The sequence below is a fragment of the Mycosarcoma maydis genome, chromosome 11 (genome assembly GCF_000328475.2).
Source record: "Mycosarcoma maydis chromosome 11, whole genome shotgun sequence".
In the NCBI taxonomy this organism is placed as follows: Eukaryota; Fungi; Basidiomycota; class Ustilaginomycetes; order Ustilaginales; genus Mycosarcoma; species Mycosarcoma maydis.
The window spans coordinates 211,964-226,791 of record NC_026488.1 but is presented as its reverse complement, the minus strand read 5'-3'; the positions used below and the strand labels follow the sequence as shown (position 1 = coordinate 226,791).

Genomic DNA, 14,828 nt, shown 5'->3' with positions numbered 1-14,828 from the left:
GGCGATTCAGAACGGCTTGTCGAGAATACTGGCTCGTCTGAAGGGTCGCTGGTTGAGTGCCAGACCGTGCGTCGTCGACTGCTGCTAATCTCTTGTTCGAGTTCGAGGGGGAGCATAAAAGCCTGGTCTGGGACGGCAGGAATTTCGATCAAGCTTTGCAAGGTGACCAGATCGGCAAAGGTAGAGATAGACGAAGAGAAAGAGAGAGAAAGAGAGAAAGAGAGAGAGGGAGAGAGAGCACGACGGATCGACACCGAGTGAGGCTATACTCGACTCCATTCACGAGTGTGAATCGTGAATCAAGTTTCTGGACCTATTCGTGATTCACGATTAATAAATTGAAACATACAGGAACATCACAGCATGACACCCGACTGGGGTTCAAGGTTGGCTCGTGCCCCTAGGCAAAATGACGGATTGTCACAGCCCTTCGTGCTTGGTTGTTTGACTCGTGACTGCAGCTGCTGTCAAGTCACTGTGACTGTGGCGGTTATGATAATTTGTGATTGCGAATCACGAATGGTTAATTTCCTACTAAGTTAACTTAATGACGAACCATTCACGATTCACGATTATTCGTGATTTATGTGTGCCGCCGCTGCGTGTCGAGCGAGACGTGGGACCTTGCAGCTCGCAACTCGCAACTCGCACCTCTTTCACAGACTCTGCCTCTCCAACACTGTGAAAATTCTCATCTCGTTCCATCGGGCTTGTCTTGCACCCCGATAAAAGATTCGCTGTCCGATTTCCGAGCTCGAATTTTCTAGGCTGCGCAGCACTTTCCGTCTCGCTCAGGGTTCTATGCAAGAGGTTGCCGCTGCGCACCCAACAGGGTTGGCAGCTCATCAACCTACTACTGTCACAGCGACCATCATCCTCCTTATCCAAGCACAGTACAATCAGCTGGCAGCAAGCGCAAGTCGCTCTCCACGTAATGGCGTCAAAACCAGACGACGAGCTCTACCAGCTCGAACTTCTCTCCCTCACAGGCAAAGTCGCAAACGAGCTGCTCAACCACACCGGCATCAACGATCGCGTCCTCGCAGAGTTCATCCTGTCGCTACACGACTCAGCCACTTCTGTCGCAGACTTTAAATCTAAGCTTTCCGAAGTAGGTGCCGATTTCCCTGACAGTTTTGTCACCAACCTCGACCGGCTCATTCTTCGATTGCATCCTAAACACAAGAAACCTTCCGCCTCCAAAGCTTCCACCAACGACAAACCCGGCTCTGCTTCACCCAGCGCAAAGGGAAAAGAGAAGGCGACGGCGGAAGACGAGGAGCGCGAGAGAAAGGCGCGCATGTTTCCAGGTCTCGCCATCAAAGACCAGGAATGGCAACCTTCCGAGGACAAGGGTCGCAATGCTGTCGACGACTTTCTCAAGGAGTTTGAAGACATGGCTGCTGCAAAGTCCGCATCACATGCCAACGGCCATGCAAGACACAACGGCATCCGTTCTCCGCCCCCGGGCAAGGCGAACAGGTACGACAATGACGAAAATCGTGCAGCTTCCTCCTCTTCCTCGTCCCGCAGAGGTCGAGATGACCGTCCACCATCCCATCTATCCCGCCCAACTCCCGACGACCGACCGCAACTCTACAAGATCTATGAAGGTCAGGTCAGTAACATGCGCGATTTTGGCGTCTTTGTCAGTCTTGAAGGTCTCCGCGGTCGTTTTGAGGGCATGGTTCACATTGGCTCGATTGCAGCAGGCACGCGCGTCAACCATCCCTCCGACCTTCTTTCCCGAGGTCAGAGGGTCAAAGTCAAAGTCATGTCGGTCGTTGGCGACCGCATTGGTCTATCCATGAAAGATGTCGATCAAGCAACTGGACGAGATCTCACGCCGCACCTCCGCATCAAAACCGAGGCAGAAATGGCAGAGGAACGCGAACGCCACGCCGCTCGTTCTGCCAGTGGTGCCAATAGCGCACCCTTAGGTGGCACCAGAGGAAGCAACGGAGCTGGAAGCGGTATCGCCGTCAAAGAAGACGGTCGTGGTAGAAGCATGAAACGGCTCACTAGTCCCGAACGCTGGGAGCTGCGTCAACTCATCGCCAGTGGTGTTGCCAAAGCCAGCGACTACCCCGAACTCCTGGAGGAAGACCTGCGTACGCCCAATACACAACCTGGTGCAGACGATGACGATGAGGAGATTGACATTGAAGTCAACGAGAAAGAAGCGCCTTTCCTCAAAGGTCAAACTAGCTCTTCCATCGAAATGTCGCCTGTCAAGATCGTCAAAGCACCCGATGGAACGCTCAACCGAGCTGCCATGGCCGGTGCTACACTCGCCAAAGAGCGCAGGGAGCTTCGCAAGCAAGAGGCGGAAGAGGAAGCTGATGCCGAAGCGGCTGATATGACTTCCGGCTGGCTCGACCCCATGGCGCAGCAGGGTGATCGCATGTTTGCCCAGGATCGACGCGGCAACATCCTCGGTGCAAAGGCGCAGGATCAACCTGCTTGGAAGAAGGAGACGTTCAACAAGGCCACCACTTTCGGCCGCATCACCAACCTTTCTATGCAAGAACAGCGTCAAAGCTTGCCCATCTTTAAGTTGCGACAAGAGCTGGTGCAAGCGATTCGCGACAACCAAGTCTTGATCGTAGTCGGAGACACTGGCTCGGGCAAAACGACGCAGATGACGCAATACTTGGCCGAAGAGGGATTTGCTGATCGCGGCAAGATCGGATGTACGCAGCCGAGGCGTGTAGCAGCTGTGAGTGTCGCCAAACGTGTTGCCGAGGAAGTTGGGTGTAGAGTCGGGCAAGAGGTGGGCTATACGATCCGTTTCGAGGACTGCACCAGCCCAGAAACCAAGATCAAGTACATGACGGACGGTATGCTTCAACGAGAGTGTCTTGTGGATCCCGACGTATCCAACTACTCGGTCATCATGCTCGACGAGGCACACGAACGCACGATTGCAACCGACGTTCTGTTTGGACTGCTTAAAAAGGCACTCAAACGGAGACCGGATCTCAAGCTCATCGTCACATCGGCAACGTTGGATGCGGAAAAGTTTTCCACCTACTTTTTCGGCTGTCCAATCTTTACCATTCCCGGACGAACGTATCCTGTCGAGATTCTGTACACAAAAGAACCGGAACCGGACTACTTGGATGCAGCGCTGATCACGGTGATGCAGATTCACCTTTCGGAACCCACCGGCGACATCCTCGTCTTCCTCACGGGGCAGGAAGAGATCGATACAAGCTGCGAGATCCTGTTTGAGCGCATGAAGGCGTTGGGACCTAGCGTGCCCGAACTGATCATTTTACCGGTCTACTCTGCGCTACCGTCCGAAATGCAAACGCGTATCTTTGAGCCTACACCCGCCGGATCTCGAAAAGTCATCTTGGCGACCAATATCGCCGAGACGAGCATCACGATCGATGGCATCTACTACGTGGTCGATCCTGGATTTGTCAAGCAGAACGCATACGATCCCAGGTTGGGCATGGACTCGCTGGTGGTGACGCCAATTTCGCAGGCGCAAGCTCGACAGCGTGCCGGACGAGCTGGACGGACGGGACCGGGCAAATGCTATCGACTGTACACGGAAGCGGCGTATCGAAACGAGATGCTGCCCAACTCGATTCCTGATATCCAGCGCCAGAACCTAGCATCGACGATCCTGGCTTTGAAAGCGATGGGTATCAATGATCTGGTCAACTTTGACTTTATGGATCCGCCACCTGCGCAGACGCTGCTGACCGCCTTGGAATCGCTCTACGCTCTTTCCGCATTGGACGACGAGGGCTTGCTCACTCGGTTGGGCAGGAAGATGGCTGACTTCCCCATGGAACCGATGATGTCCAAGATGCTGATCGCCAGCGTCGATCTAGGATGTTCGGAAGAGATGCTTTCCATTGTCGCGATGCTGTCGGTGCAGAACGTGTTCTACCGACCCAAAGATAAGCAGACGCAAGCGGACGCCAAGAAGGCCAAGTTTTTCCAGCCGGAAGGAGACCATCTGACTCTGCTGGGCGTGTACAACGGATGGGCGGCAAGCAAGTTCAGCATGCCGTGGTGTATGGACAACTTTGTACAAGGTCGATCGCTGCGTCGGGCGCAGGATGTGAGGAAGCAGCTGGTTGGCATTATGGACCGGTACAAGCACGACATTGTGTCGTGTGGTAAGAACTACAACCGCGTTCGCAAGGCGATCTGTTCGGGCTACTTTAGAAATGCGGCCAAGAAGGATCCTCAGGAGGGGTACAAGTCTCTGGCGGAATCGGGTGGCTCGGTGTACATCCACCCGAGCTCAGCGCTGTTTAATCGGGCACCCGAATACTGCGTTTACCACGAAGTGGTGTTGACCACGCGCGAGTATATGAGGGAGGTGACGGCGATCGAGCCAAAATGGCTGGTGGAGGTGGCACCGAGGTTCTTCAGGACTGCAGATGCGTTGAACATCAGCAAGAGGAAGAGGCAGGAGAAGGTGGCACCGCTGTTCGATCGGTTTGCCAAGCACCAGGATGAGTGGCGCTTGAGCAAGGTCAAGCGGGTGGGCAAGAGCAGTCAGACATTTGGTTAACACGGTCGTCTCAGTTCGTGTAGGTTCAAGAACTGGTATGGAATACCGACTAGTGCGTGATTGAGATGTGTGGACCTAGATGGACCTAGGTGCAAGGCACGAGTCGATAGGAAAAGCGTAAAATGTGAGCGATATCGAAGCGTGGAAGCGTTCAGCAAAGCACCAAGTTGGCGAGCTTCGGCAATTCGCCGAAGTGCCGCGGCGCTCAATCACGAATCTTGCTCGGTGAAATTCAAGGGATAATCACAATCACGAATACGTGAATCTTATCCAAGTTATCGGCGAAAAAAAAATATAATAAACAAGATTAAGAGTTGTGCCTCGGCACAGCAGAGTGACGAGTGGGTCGAGAAGAATCACGAATCGGAAGGTGGGTTCGACACTGGAAAGTGAAGCAAGAATTCGTGATGAAGTGCATGTTGCTTGGAGCGGTGTGGTCGGACCAAGTCTGGTGGGGGGCAGAATCGAGTGTCTGATAAGTGGAACAGATCAAGAGATCCACGTCTTTGAACGTCTTGGCTTCGTACCATCATCACAACGGCGCAACACTCACGGACTCGTGACTTACATCACGAGCCTGTCCGGAACGAACGACACGATGAGCGGCTCTACTCATGCTGACTATGTGATCGTCGGATCGGGCGTGAATGGCACATCGATCGCGTCGTACCTATCCACGATTCTGCCGTCGTCGCGCATCTGCATCCTGGACCGCTCGTCGGACGGCTTCGTTTCTACCGACGGTGCATCGCACGACCTCAACAAGATCATCCGTGCCGACTATACGGATTCCAACTACTGTACTTTGGCGAAAGAGGCCATCTCTCGCTGGCGATCGCATCCGGTGCTCTCGCGCTTCTACCACGAAGTGGGCGTCTTGTTCCGGTCGAGTGACAAAGGACGCATCTTTGGCGGTAGTGGAAGCGCCGACGAGTACGTCGAGGCTGGAATCAGGCATGCTTGGGAGAACAAGGATGCGCATCTCGAGGTGGCACCTCCGGGAGCCACGTTGCCGCCGAGAGCGTTCAAATTGGACAATGATGAAAAAGTGCAACGCATCTTCCGCGGTGTAGATCAGACCAGGTTGGGCGACGGGCTCAAGGGGATGGGCAAGACACAGACCGGCTACTTCAACCCGCGCGGTGGGTGGGCTGAGGCGAACAATGCATGTCGCGCTCTGTTGCAGCATGCGATCGAGAAGGGTGTGCAAGTGTACTCGAACGCGCTCGTCACGTCGCTGCTCATGGAAGAGCAGAAGGTGGTTGGAGTACAGACCAACGATGGACGAAAGTTTTTCGCGCAACACATCATCCTGGCGTGCGGTGCGTGGACGTCGGATCTGCTGACCACGCTTGCGCAGCCGCTGGTTTCCAGCAACACGAGTGCGAGCCTTGAAAAGTGGATGACTCGTCCATCGGCGCAGTGCGTAGCCATCCTGCGTTTGACCGACGACGAAGCACGTGCGCTGCAAAACACGCCGGTGGTGATCAACTTTTCTTCGGGCTTCTACCAGTTCGAACCGGTGTTCAAGGATGGGCAATGGCAGCTCAAGATCGCGTATCATTCCAACGGGTATCTGTACCCTAAGCCTCGGCAGCGCGAGAGCAAGCGTGGCTACCCGCGGTTTGAAGATTCGAAACTTGAGCATGCCGCAGTGGCTGTCGAGTCGAGAGAGCTCGGTGCTGAGCGCATTCGGTCGGACGACGTCGGATACAACATGGCCGAAACCACGATCCCGTCTGACCAAGTCGAATGTATGCTCTCTGAGCTCTCGCAGATCTACCCGTCGATTGCTACCAAAGAGCGCGTGATGCAGACGCGGGTTTGCTGGTACAGCGATACGCTCGACGAAAACTGGATCCTCGATACGCTCAACCACCATCCGGCGATCGGCTCGCACAACGCCCATGTGGCCAACAATGTGTGGGTCGTCAGTGGCGACTCGGGACATGCGTACAAATTCCTGCCCATCATAGGCGAGCTCTTCGCAACAGTCAAAGGCTTGGTCGACAACAAAAGACACCTCGACCTCTCCAAATTCAGCTTCCAACACCAACACCATCTGCACACCATCAAGAAACACGGCGCCAGTATCCAGAGTGCCGACAGCAACCGCTTCGATCCCACCAAGCACCACCAGCCCAATCATCGCGCTAGACTCTGACCACGTCAGCTTCACAATCACCAATCACGAATCCCAGTCTGTCAGTGTGATTCACATCTGGACAAACAAAACCACTCACCAATCACGAATAACGCAATTCCAGACATCCAAAAGAAAAGAATTCTCAGTCGCACACAGTGGCACACATTCACGATTCTTGACTGAGACATGATTCGTGATTCACGATTCACGATTTACGATTCACGATTCACGATCACCGAATGACTGGCCGTCTGTGAAGCTGGTCAATTTTGAGATGGTAGTGACGAGTGACGAGTGACGCTGTACGAGACATTCGGGATGGTGATCGGCGAGCTCAGCTGCTCACATAACCACGCATTCCTTTTCGGCATCTTTGCGCGTCGGTCTGGCGCCCTTCTTGCCCATGCCGCCCTTCAACTTTTTCAGTTCGGTCAACCTCTGCATTGCCCTCTTGTTGCCCTGAGCGGCGGCACGCATGTACCACCGTTTCGCCTCGTCCAAATTCGCCGCGACGCCGATGCCCACTTCTGAGTAGTAGCCGACCGCATACTCGGCCTTGGGGATCCCTTTGGTGGCCGCCCTCCTCGCCCACAGGTACGCTTCGCTGTCGCTCTGCTTCAAGACGCCTTCGGAGCCTGTGAGATACCATCCGGAGAGCGCGAGCTCTGACTCGCCGTCGCCTTTTTGCGCTGCTTTCGTGTACCACGCTATGCTGCGACGTGGATCGACCGGGCACGTCAGATTGCCGTACTCGTACGCAGAACCCAGCTTGAACTGCGACGGAGAGTAGCCGAGCTGTGCAGCTTGCGTGAACAGTTCGCGCGCGTACGCCTCGTCGTGCAGGACGACGCCATTTGTCGCTTTTTCGTGCAGCAGGCCGAGTTCGTGCAGTGCGTGCGGGTTGTCCTCGTCCGCCTGCGCTGCTGCGCGCTTGAGCCACACAATGGCCTCGCGCACATTGCGCGGTTGACCCAGCATGCCATTCAGCAGCACCATGCCCAGCTTATACATCCCCGCCGTATCGCCCAGCGCCGATGCCTTGCGATAGAACAGCACCGCTCGGTGATGATCGCGTCGCGTACCGGCACCTACCTCGTTGCACACCGCAGTGCGATACGTGGCAGCCGGGTGGTTCTGCTTGGACGCCTGCACGTACAGATTGTATGCCTTTTCGTGATCCACCTGTAGCCCCAGACTGCCGTTGCCGAAACAGTTGGCCAGGAAAAACTGCGCTTCCGCATACGGAGGCTTGCCCAGCCCCATTCCAGTTGTCGCCAAACGCTTGATCAGCTTGAGACTTTCCGACAAGAGGGTATCCCGGTACTTGCGCTGCTGCTTTGGTCCGTCGGCCGGATCGTGCACCTTTTTGGCCGCTTCGATCAGGTACTTGGCATATGCAAATTGCGCCTCCGGATCGGGATCGCCCTTCATTCGCTGTCGATATTCGGCGACAAACGACTTGTTGAAGGGAAGCGTCTGTTGAGGAGCTGCATCTTTGGATTTGCGACGTGGGTTGGTCGAGCCCATGCCGGCGAGCGAGTTCGAGTTGGTCGACATCATGGACAGTTGGGTTCCTTGTCGAGAAAGCATGTTCGGACGCACGCCGCCTGCACCCGCCATGGCTATCATGCCAGGTCCACCCGCCGCGCCACCATAGGGGTCCGCGCCGGGAGGAAATCCCGGCGCAGCGCCTTCGGGGAAGCCGAGGTAGCCCGACGCAGCGGCAAAGTAAGGGTTCGACTCGTAGTTTGAGGGTGCACCTGTAGCTGCACCTGCACCTGCATAGGGAGCGTGACCAGCTTGAGCAGAAAAGGGATAGCCTGCCGAGTGCAGAGCCTGAGGCTGAAATGCATGATAGAGCGGCGCTGCACCATTCGCTGCTCCTCCCTGATTGGCGTAGTAGCCCGCAGCAGCTGCAGCGTTGGGATCCCACGACATCTGATTTCCATCCGCAGCACCAGCAGCATGACCGTCGGCGGATCCGGCTGCATACTGCCCGCCACCACTAGCACCAGGAGGATGTTCGCTGGGAGCCGAATGCTGTCGTACGCCGGAACCATAGTGACCTGCGTAGGCGGCGTGGTTGGCGCTGCTGCCTGTGACGTGTTGAGGATTCCAGTCTGGATGTGCGCCACCGCCTGAACCTGCACCGGAACCTGCACCTGCACCGGATTGGTTGGTGTGATATGCGCTGCTACCCATGGTGTGATGACTGCTCGAGTGATCGTTATGCGACGGCGTGGAGGCTGAGCCAGCGGCGACATTTGGATCGAGGTCGGCGGCTGCCTGATCAATGTGGTCGGCGATGGCAGCCAACGAGTTTTCGGGTTGCACTTCGGAAGCAGACTGATGGATCTCCTGGTTGGCAAACATGGCATTGGCTCGGACCGAGGCGGCGCTAGCGATGCCCTTGGTCGACGCTGCTGCATCACCGGAAGCAGAAGTGTAGGCAGGCGACTTGGAGCGCTGCGGACCGAGCTTGGGCGTACCGTAAAGGTTCATATTGGCAAACGAGTCGCCAAAGTCATCTGCAAGAGGAGGAGCTCTAGCTGAAGGATCTGCACCGACGGGTCGTAGCGCAGGCATTGAGATGTTGGACTGGGCGTACATGGTGGAAGAGATGGCGGTGGGGGCGAGATGAGCGGCGGCAGCGTTGGCAGCGTTGGCAGAAATGGAGGCGGCTGAATGGGATTGTTCGGGATAGTTGCTGCTGATGTGACGAGGTGGCCGATAGGCACCAGTTGGAGGAGAAGGGTAGTGTTGCGGGTGGTGGTGGAGCTGGTGGTAGTTCGAATATTGTGGTGGATATGGGTGGGCTGCCGCTTGCTGCTGCTGTGGTATCGCGGTGGTCGAAGAGTAGTACGACTGCGAGCCAGAGGAGCCTACACTTCCGCCCTGGCGAGACAGGCCAGCGTTGGAGCTAGACGCGGACGAGGAGACAGGCGCGACTTCGGCGTTATTGGACGAGGTGGAGTTTTGCTGCTGAAGCTGCTGCAGCTGCGTCTTGTGCTGTTGAGCTGATGAATGATGATGCTGCTGCTGATGATATTGCGGACTGGCGTAGGCATTGTCGTAGTTGGAAGCGTAGGCCGCCGAGAGCGACTCGTCGGATTCGGCGGTGGGCATCGACATGCTAGTGGTTGCTGCTGGAGGTGTGAGTGAGACAATAGAGGCTGCTGTGGGCTGCTGCGAGCTGCAATCGTTTTGTTGGACGTCTACGCTGCGAATGCCGGTGCGAGCTGCGAGCTTGTACAGCGAAGGACGAGAAAGAGTATATCGAAGGAGGTGCTTGTGAAATCAGAGCCCACGCCTGGTCGACATCTCGCTCCAAGATTGGCTTGAAAAAGCAGGCAGGGTGCAGATCTCGATGGTGCGATGCGGGTCGTGCTTGAAAGATGCGAGGAGTTGGTGTTGATGCATTCGAAAGCGGACGTGTGCTTGTTCAAATGATCCTTGACGGTGATCGCAGGGACGACTGTGATGGACCGACTCGCGACTTTGTCACCCGACGTGAGCGCAACAGAGTCGTGAGTGTCGGTTCGGCTGCCGTGTGCGCTCATCGTCGGTGTTTGACGCACCAGTGTTTCATCAACACATACACACACACGACTGCAGTCACGAACCCCTGTGCTTCAGTCGTGAGTGCTTCAGTGCGTCGGTGCTTCAGTGCTTCAGTGCTTCAGTCATGAGTGCTTCGGTGCCTGTTTGTGCCTTTTTGGGTGGATCGCACATCGCGGCACATGGCTGTTAGACCGTTGGGGTATTCCAATCGCGTTGGACCGAAATTCGCAAGAGAGACACGTGAGAGACAGAGATGAGAAAAACACGAGAAAAAGAGGCTGTGCAATCACACTCACGACTCACACTCTGTGACTGTGGCGATGGGCGCACTGAATCGTGAAAACGCAAGATGGCCCGTCCACGAGCATCCACAAACGCAACGGCTTCACGCTTGGCCGTGTGGCTCAGCTGATTCCAACAGGCACGAGGATTTATTAACAAGTCGTGAGTGACAGCCTGAGAGTCACAGTCACGAGTTACGTACTGTAAACACTCGCACCCAGCCGAGCAAGAAGCGTGCAACGTCGACGAGCACTTCAAGTCGTGAGTGGCCTAACGTCGATCAAATCAAACAGCCTCAGCTGCTTGCCTCATCACGCATTCGTGATTCTGTGGTTCACGATTGATCCAACTTGACGCCAAGACTTTCTTGCTTGGACCCCTTTCTTTGAGTCGGTCAGTTGGTCAGTCGCCTTCCATCTCGACTCTCGCTATCCAGCCGGTTGTCTCCTGCGATCTTGGCGTTGGATCCCACGTGTAGCTGCTTTTATCCTCGCAACCTCGCAACCTCACATCCTCCCATCTACTTGTTGTCCACGTCTGTTCAAGACAGATACTGTATCTCCTGGTCGCCTGCACGCAGCCCTTTCGAACCTCATCTCCACAAACGCGCTTGTCCATGGGTCTCTTAGATAAGCTCGCCAGCAAGGTCGGTGGCAACAGCTCCGGCCGACCCCAATCGCAACAGTACGGCGGTGGCGGCGGCTATGCTGGAGGCGGATACGGTCAGCAACCTCCTTATCAACACCAAAACTCGTACGGCAGCGGCTATGGACAAGCACCACCGCAGCACGGCGCTGCGTCCTCACCGCAACCGCCTTCCACAACATCAGAGAAGCCGCAGGACGACAACCGTCCACTGCCGGAAGGATGGGTTAAGCAGTGGGACAACAACTACTCTCGCTACTTCTACGTCGACACCAAAGCTACGCCTCCACGTTCCATCTGGGTACACCCAGATGAGGAGAACAAGGGCAGCAGCTCAGGAGGCTATGCTCCCCCATCCGGTCCTCCCACCGATAGTCGCGCTTGGGGTCAGCAGCCACCACCGCAGCAGCACTATCAGCAACCGCCCTACGGCGCTCAACCGCAATACGGCGCATATCCTCAGCAAGGTGGGTACGCTGCATACCCCCAACAGCCTATGTACGCTCAACAGCCTATGATGGCAGGTGGAAGGATGGGAGGTGGTCGCTTCGGCGGCGGCGGCGGTGGTGGCATGGGCATGGCAGGTGGTGCTGCCCTCGGCCTCGGTGCCGGTATGCTCGGCGGTGCGCTCATTGCAAACGGCATGAATGACGCTTATCAGGACGGCTATCAGGATGCTCAGCAGGACGACTTTGGCGGTGGCGACGATTTTGGTGGTGGAGACTTTTAAAGTCTTGTCAACCTGCTCAGATACGTGGCCTAGTTTAACTCGCCCTTGTAGCCTTGTCTTTGATCTTTTCTTTGCTCCGGCCTTGCGTTGTTGTACCAACATCATGTATATACTCTCGCTCTCCTGTCTCCTAGATTCAGTGTGTCCGGTTCCAGTGAAATGGTTAGCAAAGTCCGGCGAATGTGCAGCGTGCGAATCACCAATCATGAATCACAAATGGTGTGGGGTGCTGCACTGAGATGTTGAGTGGGTGGAGAGCTCCAGAAGTAGAACATTCACGACTGGACGAGTGAGTCGTGAGTATGGCTGCAGGTATGGCTGCACTGGAGCAGTATGAGGATTCTTTTCCAGCATCATTCACTCATTTTCTCAGTCACAAGTGTACTGTATTTAAATAGTTTTCCCTCCCCGATCGCGCGCATCTGCGTTAGGCACAGGCACATCCATGCGTTTCGGTATATGCTCCCCCGACCTTTGCATGAGAACATGCTCTAGGATTTTCTGTGCAACGAGCCCGAAATTTTTCCAACCCATAGTGGTGAGTGGACTCTACAACTTACTTGAAGCTTAACCGCTGTACCAAAGCAAGTCTAGACAACCAATCGGACTGGGATTGTGATCTTCAACTTCACTTTGGTTATCAATAACAAAGTTTACAAGGTTCTTTGCAAAACAATTACGAATGGTTCTGACGTAAGTTAAGTTGGTTGGTCCGACAAATCGTGAATCCTTCGAAAGAAACGCTCTAGACGCCGCGCTATCCAATAGCGCGTTCCTAAATTTGTTCGTTTTCTGCCCTGGAGCGGTAACCTTACCGCCGGCAATTGAACCCCGTTCTCAGGACAGCTGTTACCAGAGCTTGGTGAGTCTGTTGAGCAATCCCGTCACTTGGACTCACTCTGAGGAACCTGAGGGTCAAGAGCCTCCTTGGTTACTGCCGACCCGAAGATTTTCCCCAGTTGCACCTCGATGGCCGTCTGTCTTGGTTTTGCATGGGTTGGCAGCGTGGCTAGTCCTGCCATACTTAAATAACCAACCCTTACCCACCCTGCCGACCAAAACAGGCCTCTCGGTCGAGCATCAAACAGTGGGCGATTCACTTTCGAGTCTTCTAACGCTCCGTTCCTCTCGCTTTGCCTGCACTCTGCATAAAGTGACCTAGCGCCTTGCCAAGTTCTCCAAGTTGAACCGCTTCACGTAGTAGGCTACCAAGGCATCTCCAATTAGGTCTGCCAGCGTCTATGCCGCTAGACTTTACGCGACCCGCTTACGACTTCTCTTCAAAGAACGCTATATTGCTCCTAGCAGTGCTGGCCAGCACGTTGGTGGTCTTCTATTGGCTCACGCATCTGTAGACATGTATTTGGCACACGATGAATTGCAAAAGCGGTTCTTGCTAGCGTTCCTCAAGTCGAGGCTGTTCCTCAAGATAGTCCAGTTCGCATCGACAGCCTTGACTGCTGCTTGCACGATATGGACGGACTCGGTGGAATCTTCGGCTGCCAAAGCGGCGTGCTACGCTGCGCCGATCGTAGCGGTGATCGCGTCGGGACTCAACTTCTTTGATACCGGTACCATGGCGCCTAACACGGTGGTGCCGCAGACGTTTCCTCTCTCTGCTATGCAAGGCGTCCGGGTGCACGGCAACATGCGCGGCCTCGTGAGGCGCGACATTCACGATAAGTACGGTGAACCGGAATACTATCTCAGCCATTTTACCAACGGTCAACACGGGAACCATACTACGGTGACGGCAATTTTGCCAGCCGCCGGCGGGTGGAAGATCCTGTCGACAGTCCACTTGACCAACGAGCACTTGCATCCAGATGATCTAGAACGATGGCACATGGCTCGAGACTGCACCGCCGACGCAGCTGTCGTCGACGATAACTACGGTGACGGAGATGTCTCCGAGTGCTCTCCTGCTTTGAAGCACAAATTTATCTCCAACATCGCATACAATGCCCAAGACCCCACCAACCTCAAGTATAACGCCCAGAACTTCGATGGCTACCATGCTAGCAGTGATGACTTGGTGGACTATGCCAATGATGTAGCTAACATGATGGGAGAGCAGAACGCCAACTACATCTGCTCCTGCGCCGAGACGGACGCGCAGAAGGCGTCTTTCATCCAGTCGGTGATATACTCTACCCAAGCGAGTGTAGATTGGACTGACGACCAATGCGTATATCCAGCGTACAAGAACCCCGTACAGACGTGCGAAGCGGCTGGGTACAGTCAGTAGAGGTCGAGTAGTAGGGACACTGGTGTGTTCTGCTCGCCAACATTAGTCGAGGTCACGAATGCTCAACATGCGGAGTATGCACAAGTTTCGGCTCGTCAGATCCGGGAACCTGAGGAGTCGCAACAAGCTCAACGTCTGGCAACGGCATTTGGATCTAGCCAAGTGGCACGGTTGGAACACCGAGCCAGTGACACGCAGATTACGGATAGCGACTCTTGAAAAGTGACACATGACTCGTCACTTCTGGAGGAACAAGACAGGCAGCAACATCGCAGACGCAGTTTACGCCATCGGCAGCGAGCTCGAAGGGACCAGTCATCATCACACAAGACAGAGGATGCTGATGGGCATGATGTTCGTGCGACATGGACGGAAGGTGCGAGTGGTTTTTATGATACACTTTGCAAAGCAGGCTTGGTAATGTCAAGGTTGACAGTAGGATCTGGTCACGACCCTTAGCAAGTTATCAAATGTTCATTCGTGATTTAGGCAAGGGAGAGTCACCGAGTCTGGCTGCACTGGAGCAGCATTCTTTTGTAGCATCATTTGTAGCATCATTTCCTCAGTGTATTCACGATTGAAATACAGTATGATAGTTTTTCGACCCGAATCGCGCTCATCTTTATTATTTAATAATATCATGAATCGTGAATTCCTACATTGATCATCGACTCTA

At 54.9% G+C, this 14,828-nt stretch overlaps 5 protein-coding genes across 5 annotated transcripts; 4 read left to right on the top strand and 1 right to left on the bottom strand.

The window, feature by feature from the left end:
* Positions 1-934: 934 nt before the first annotated feature.
* UMAG_03936 (putative ATP dependent RNA helicase) lies at positions 935-4,540 on the top strand (the record flags this gene model as incomplete). The annotated part of the gene is made up of 1 exon (XM_011392104.1): positions 935-4,540. The coding sequence occupies one exon, from the start codon at positions 935-937 to the stop codon at positions 4,538-4,540; it is 3,606 nt and encodes a 1,201-aa protein (XP_011390406.1).
* Positions 4,541-5,138: 598 nt separating this feature from the next.
* UMAG_03935 (uncharacterized protein) lies at positions 5,139-6,704 on the top strand (the record flags this gene model as incomplete). The annotated part of the gene is made up of 1 exon (XM_011392103.1): positions 5,139-6,704. One exon carries the CDS (start codon positions 5,139-5,141, stop codon positions 6,702-6,704), a length of 1,566 nt encoding a protein of 521 aa, XP_011390405.1.
* Positions 6,705-7,028: 324 nt separating this feature from the next.
* UMAG_11518 (uncharacterized protein) lies at positions 7,029-9,818 on the bottom strand (the record flags this gene model as incomplete). Its single annotated transcript, XM_011392258.1, has 1 exon — positions 7,029-9,818. One exon carries the CDS (start codon positions 9,816-9,818, stop codon positions 7,029-7,031), a length of 2,790 nt encoding a protein of 929 aa, XP_011390560.1.
* Positions 9,819-11,145: 1,327 nt separating this feature from the next.
* UMAG_03933 (uncharacterized protein) lies at positions 11,146-11,904 on the top strand (the record flags this gene model as incomplete). Its single annotated transcript, XM_011392102.1, has 1 exon — positions 11,146-11,904. One exon carries the CDS (start codon positions 11,146-11,148, stop codon positions 11,902-11,904), a length of 759 nt encoding a protein of 252 aa, XP_011390404.1.
* A 1,357-nt stretch (positions 11,905-13,261) lies between these two features.
* Positions 13,262-14,371, top strand: UMAG_03932 (uncharacterized protein; the record flags this gene model as incomplete). The annotated part of the gene is made up of 2 exons (XM_011392101.1): positions 13,262-14,144; positions 14,199-14,371. The coding sequence occupies 2 exons, from the start codon at positions 13,262-13,264 to the stop codon at positions 14,369-14,371; spliced, it is 1,056 nt and encodes a 351-aa protein (XP_011390403.1).
* Between the last annotated feature and the right edge of the window lie 457 nt (positions 14,372-14,828).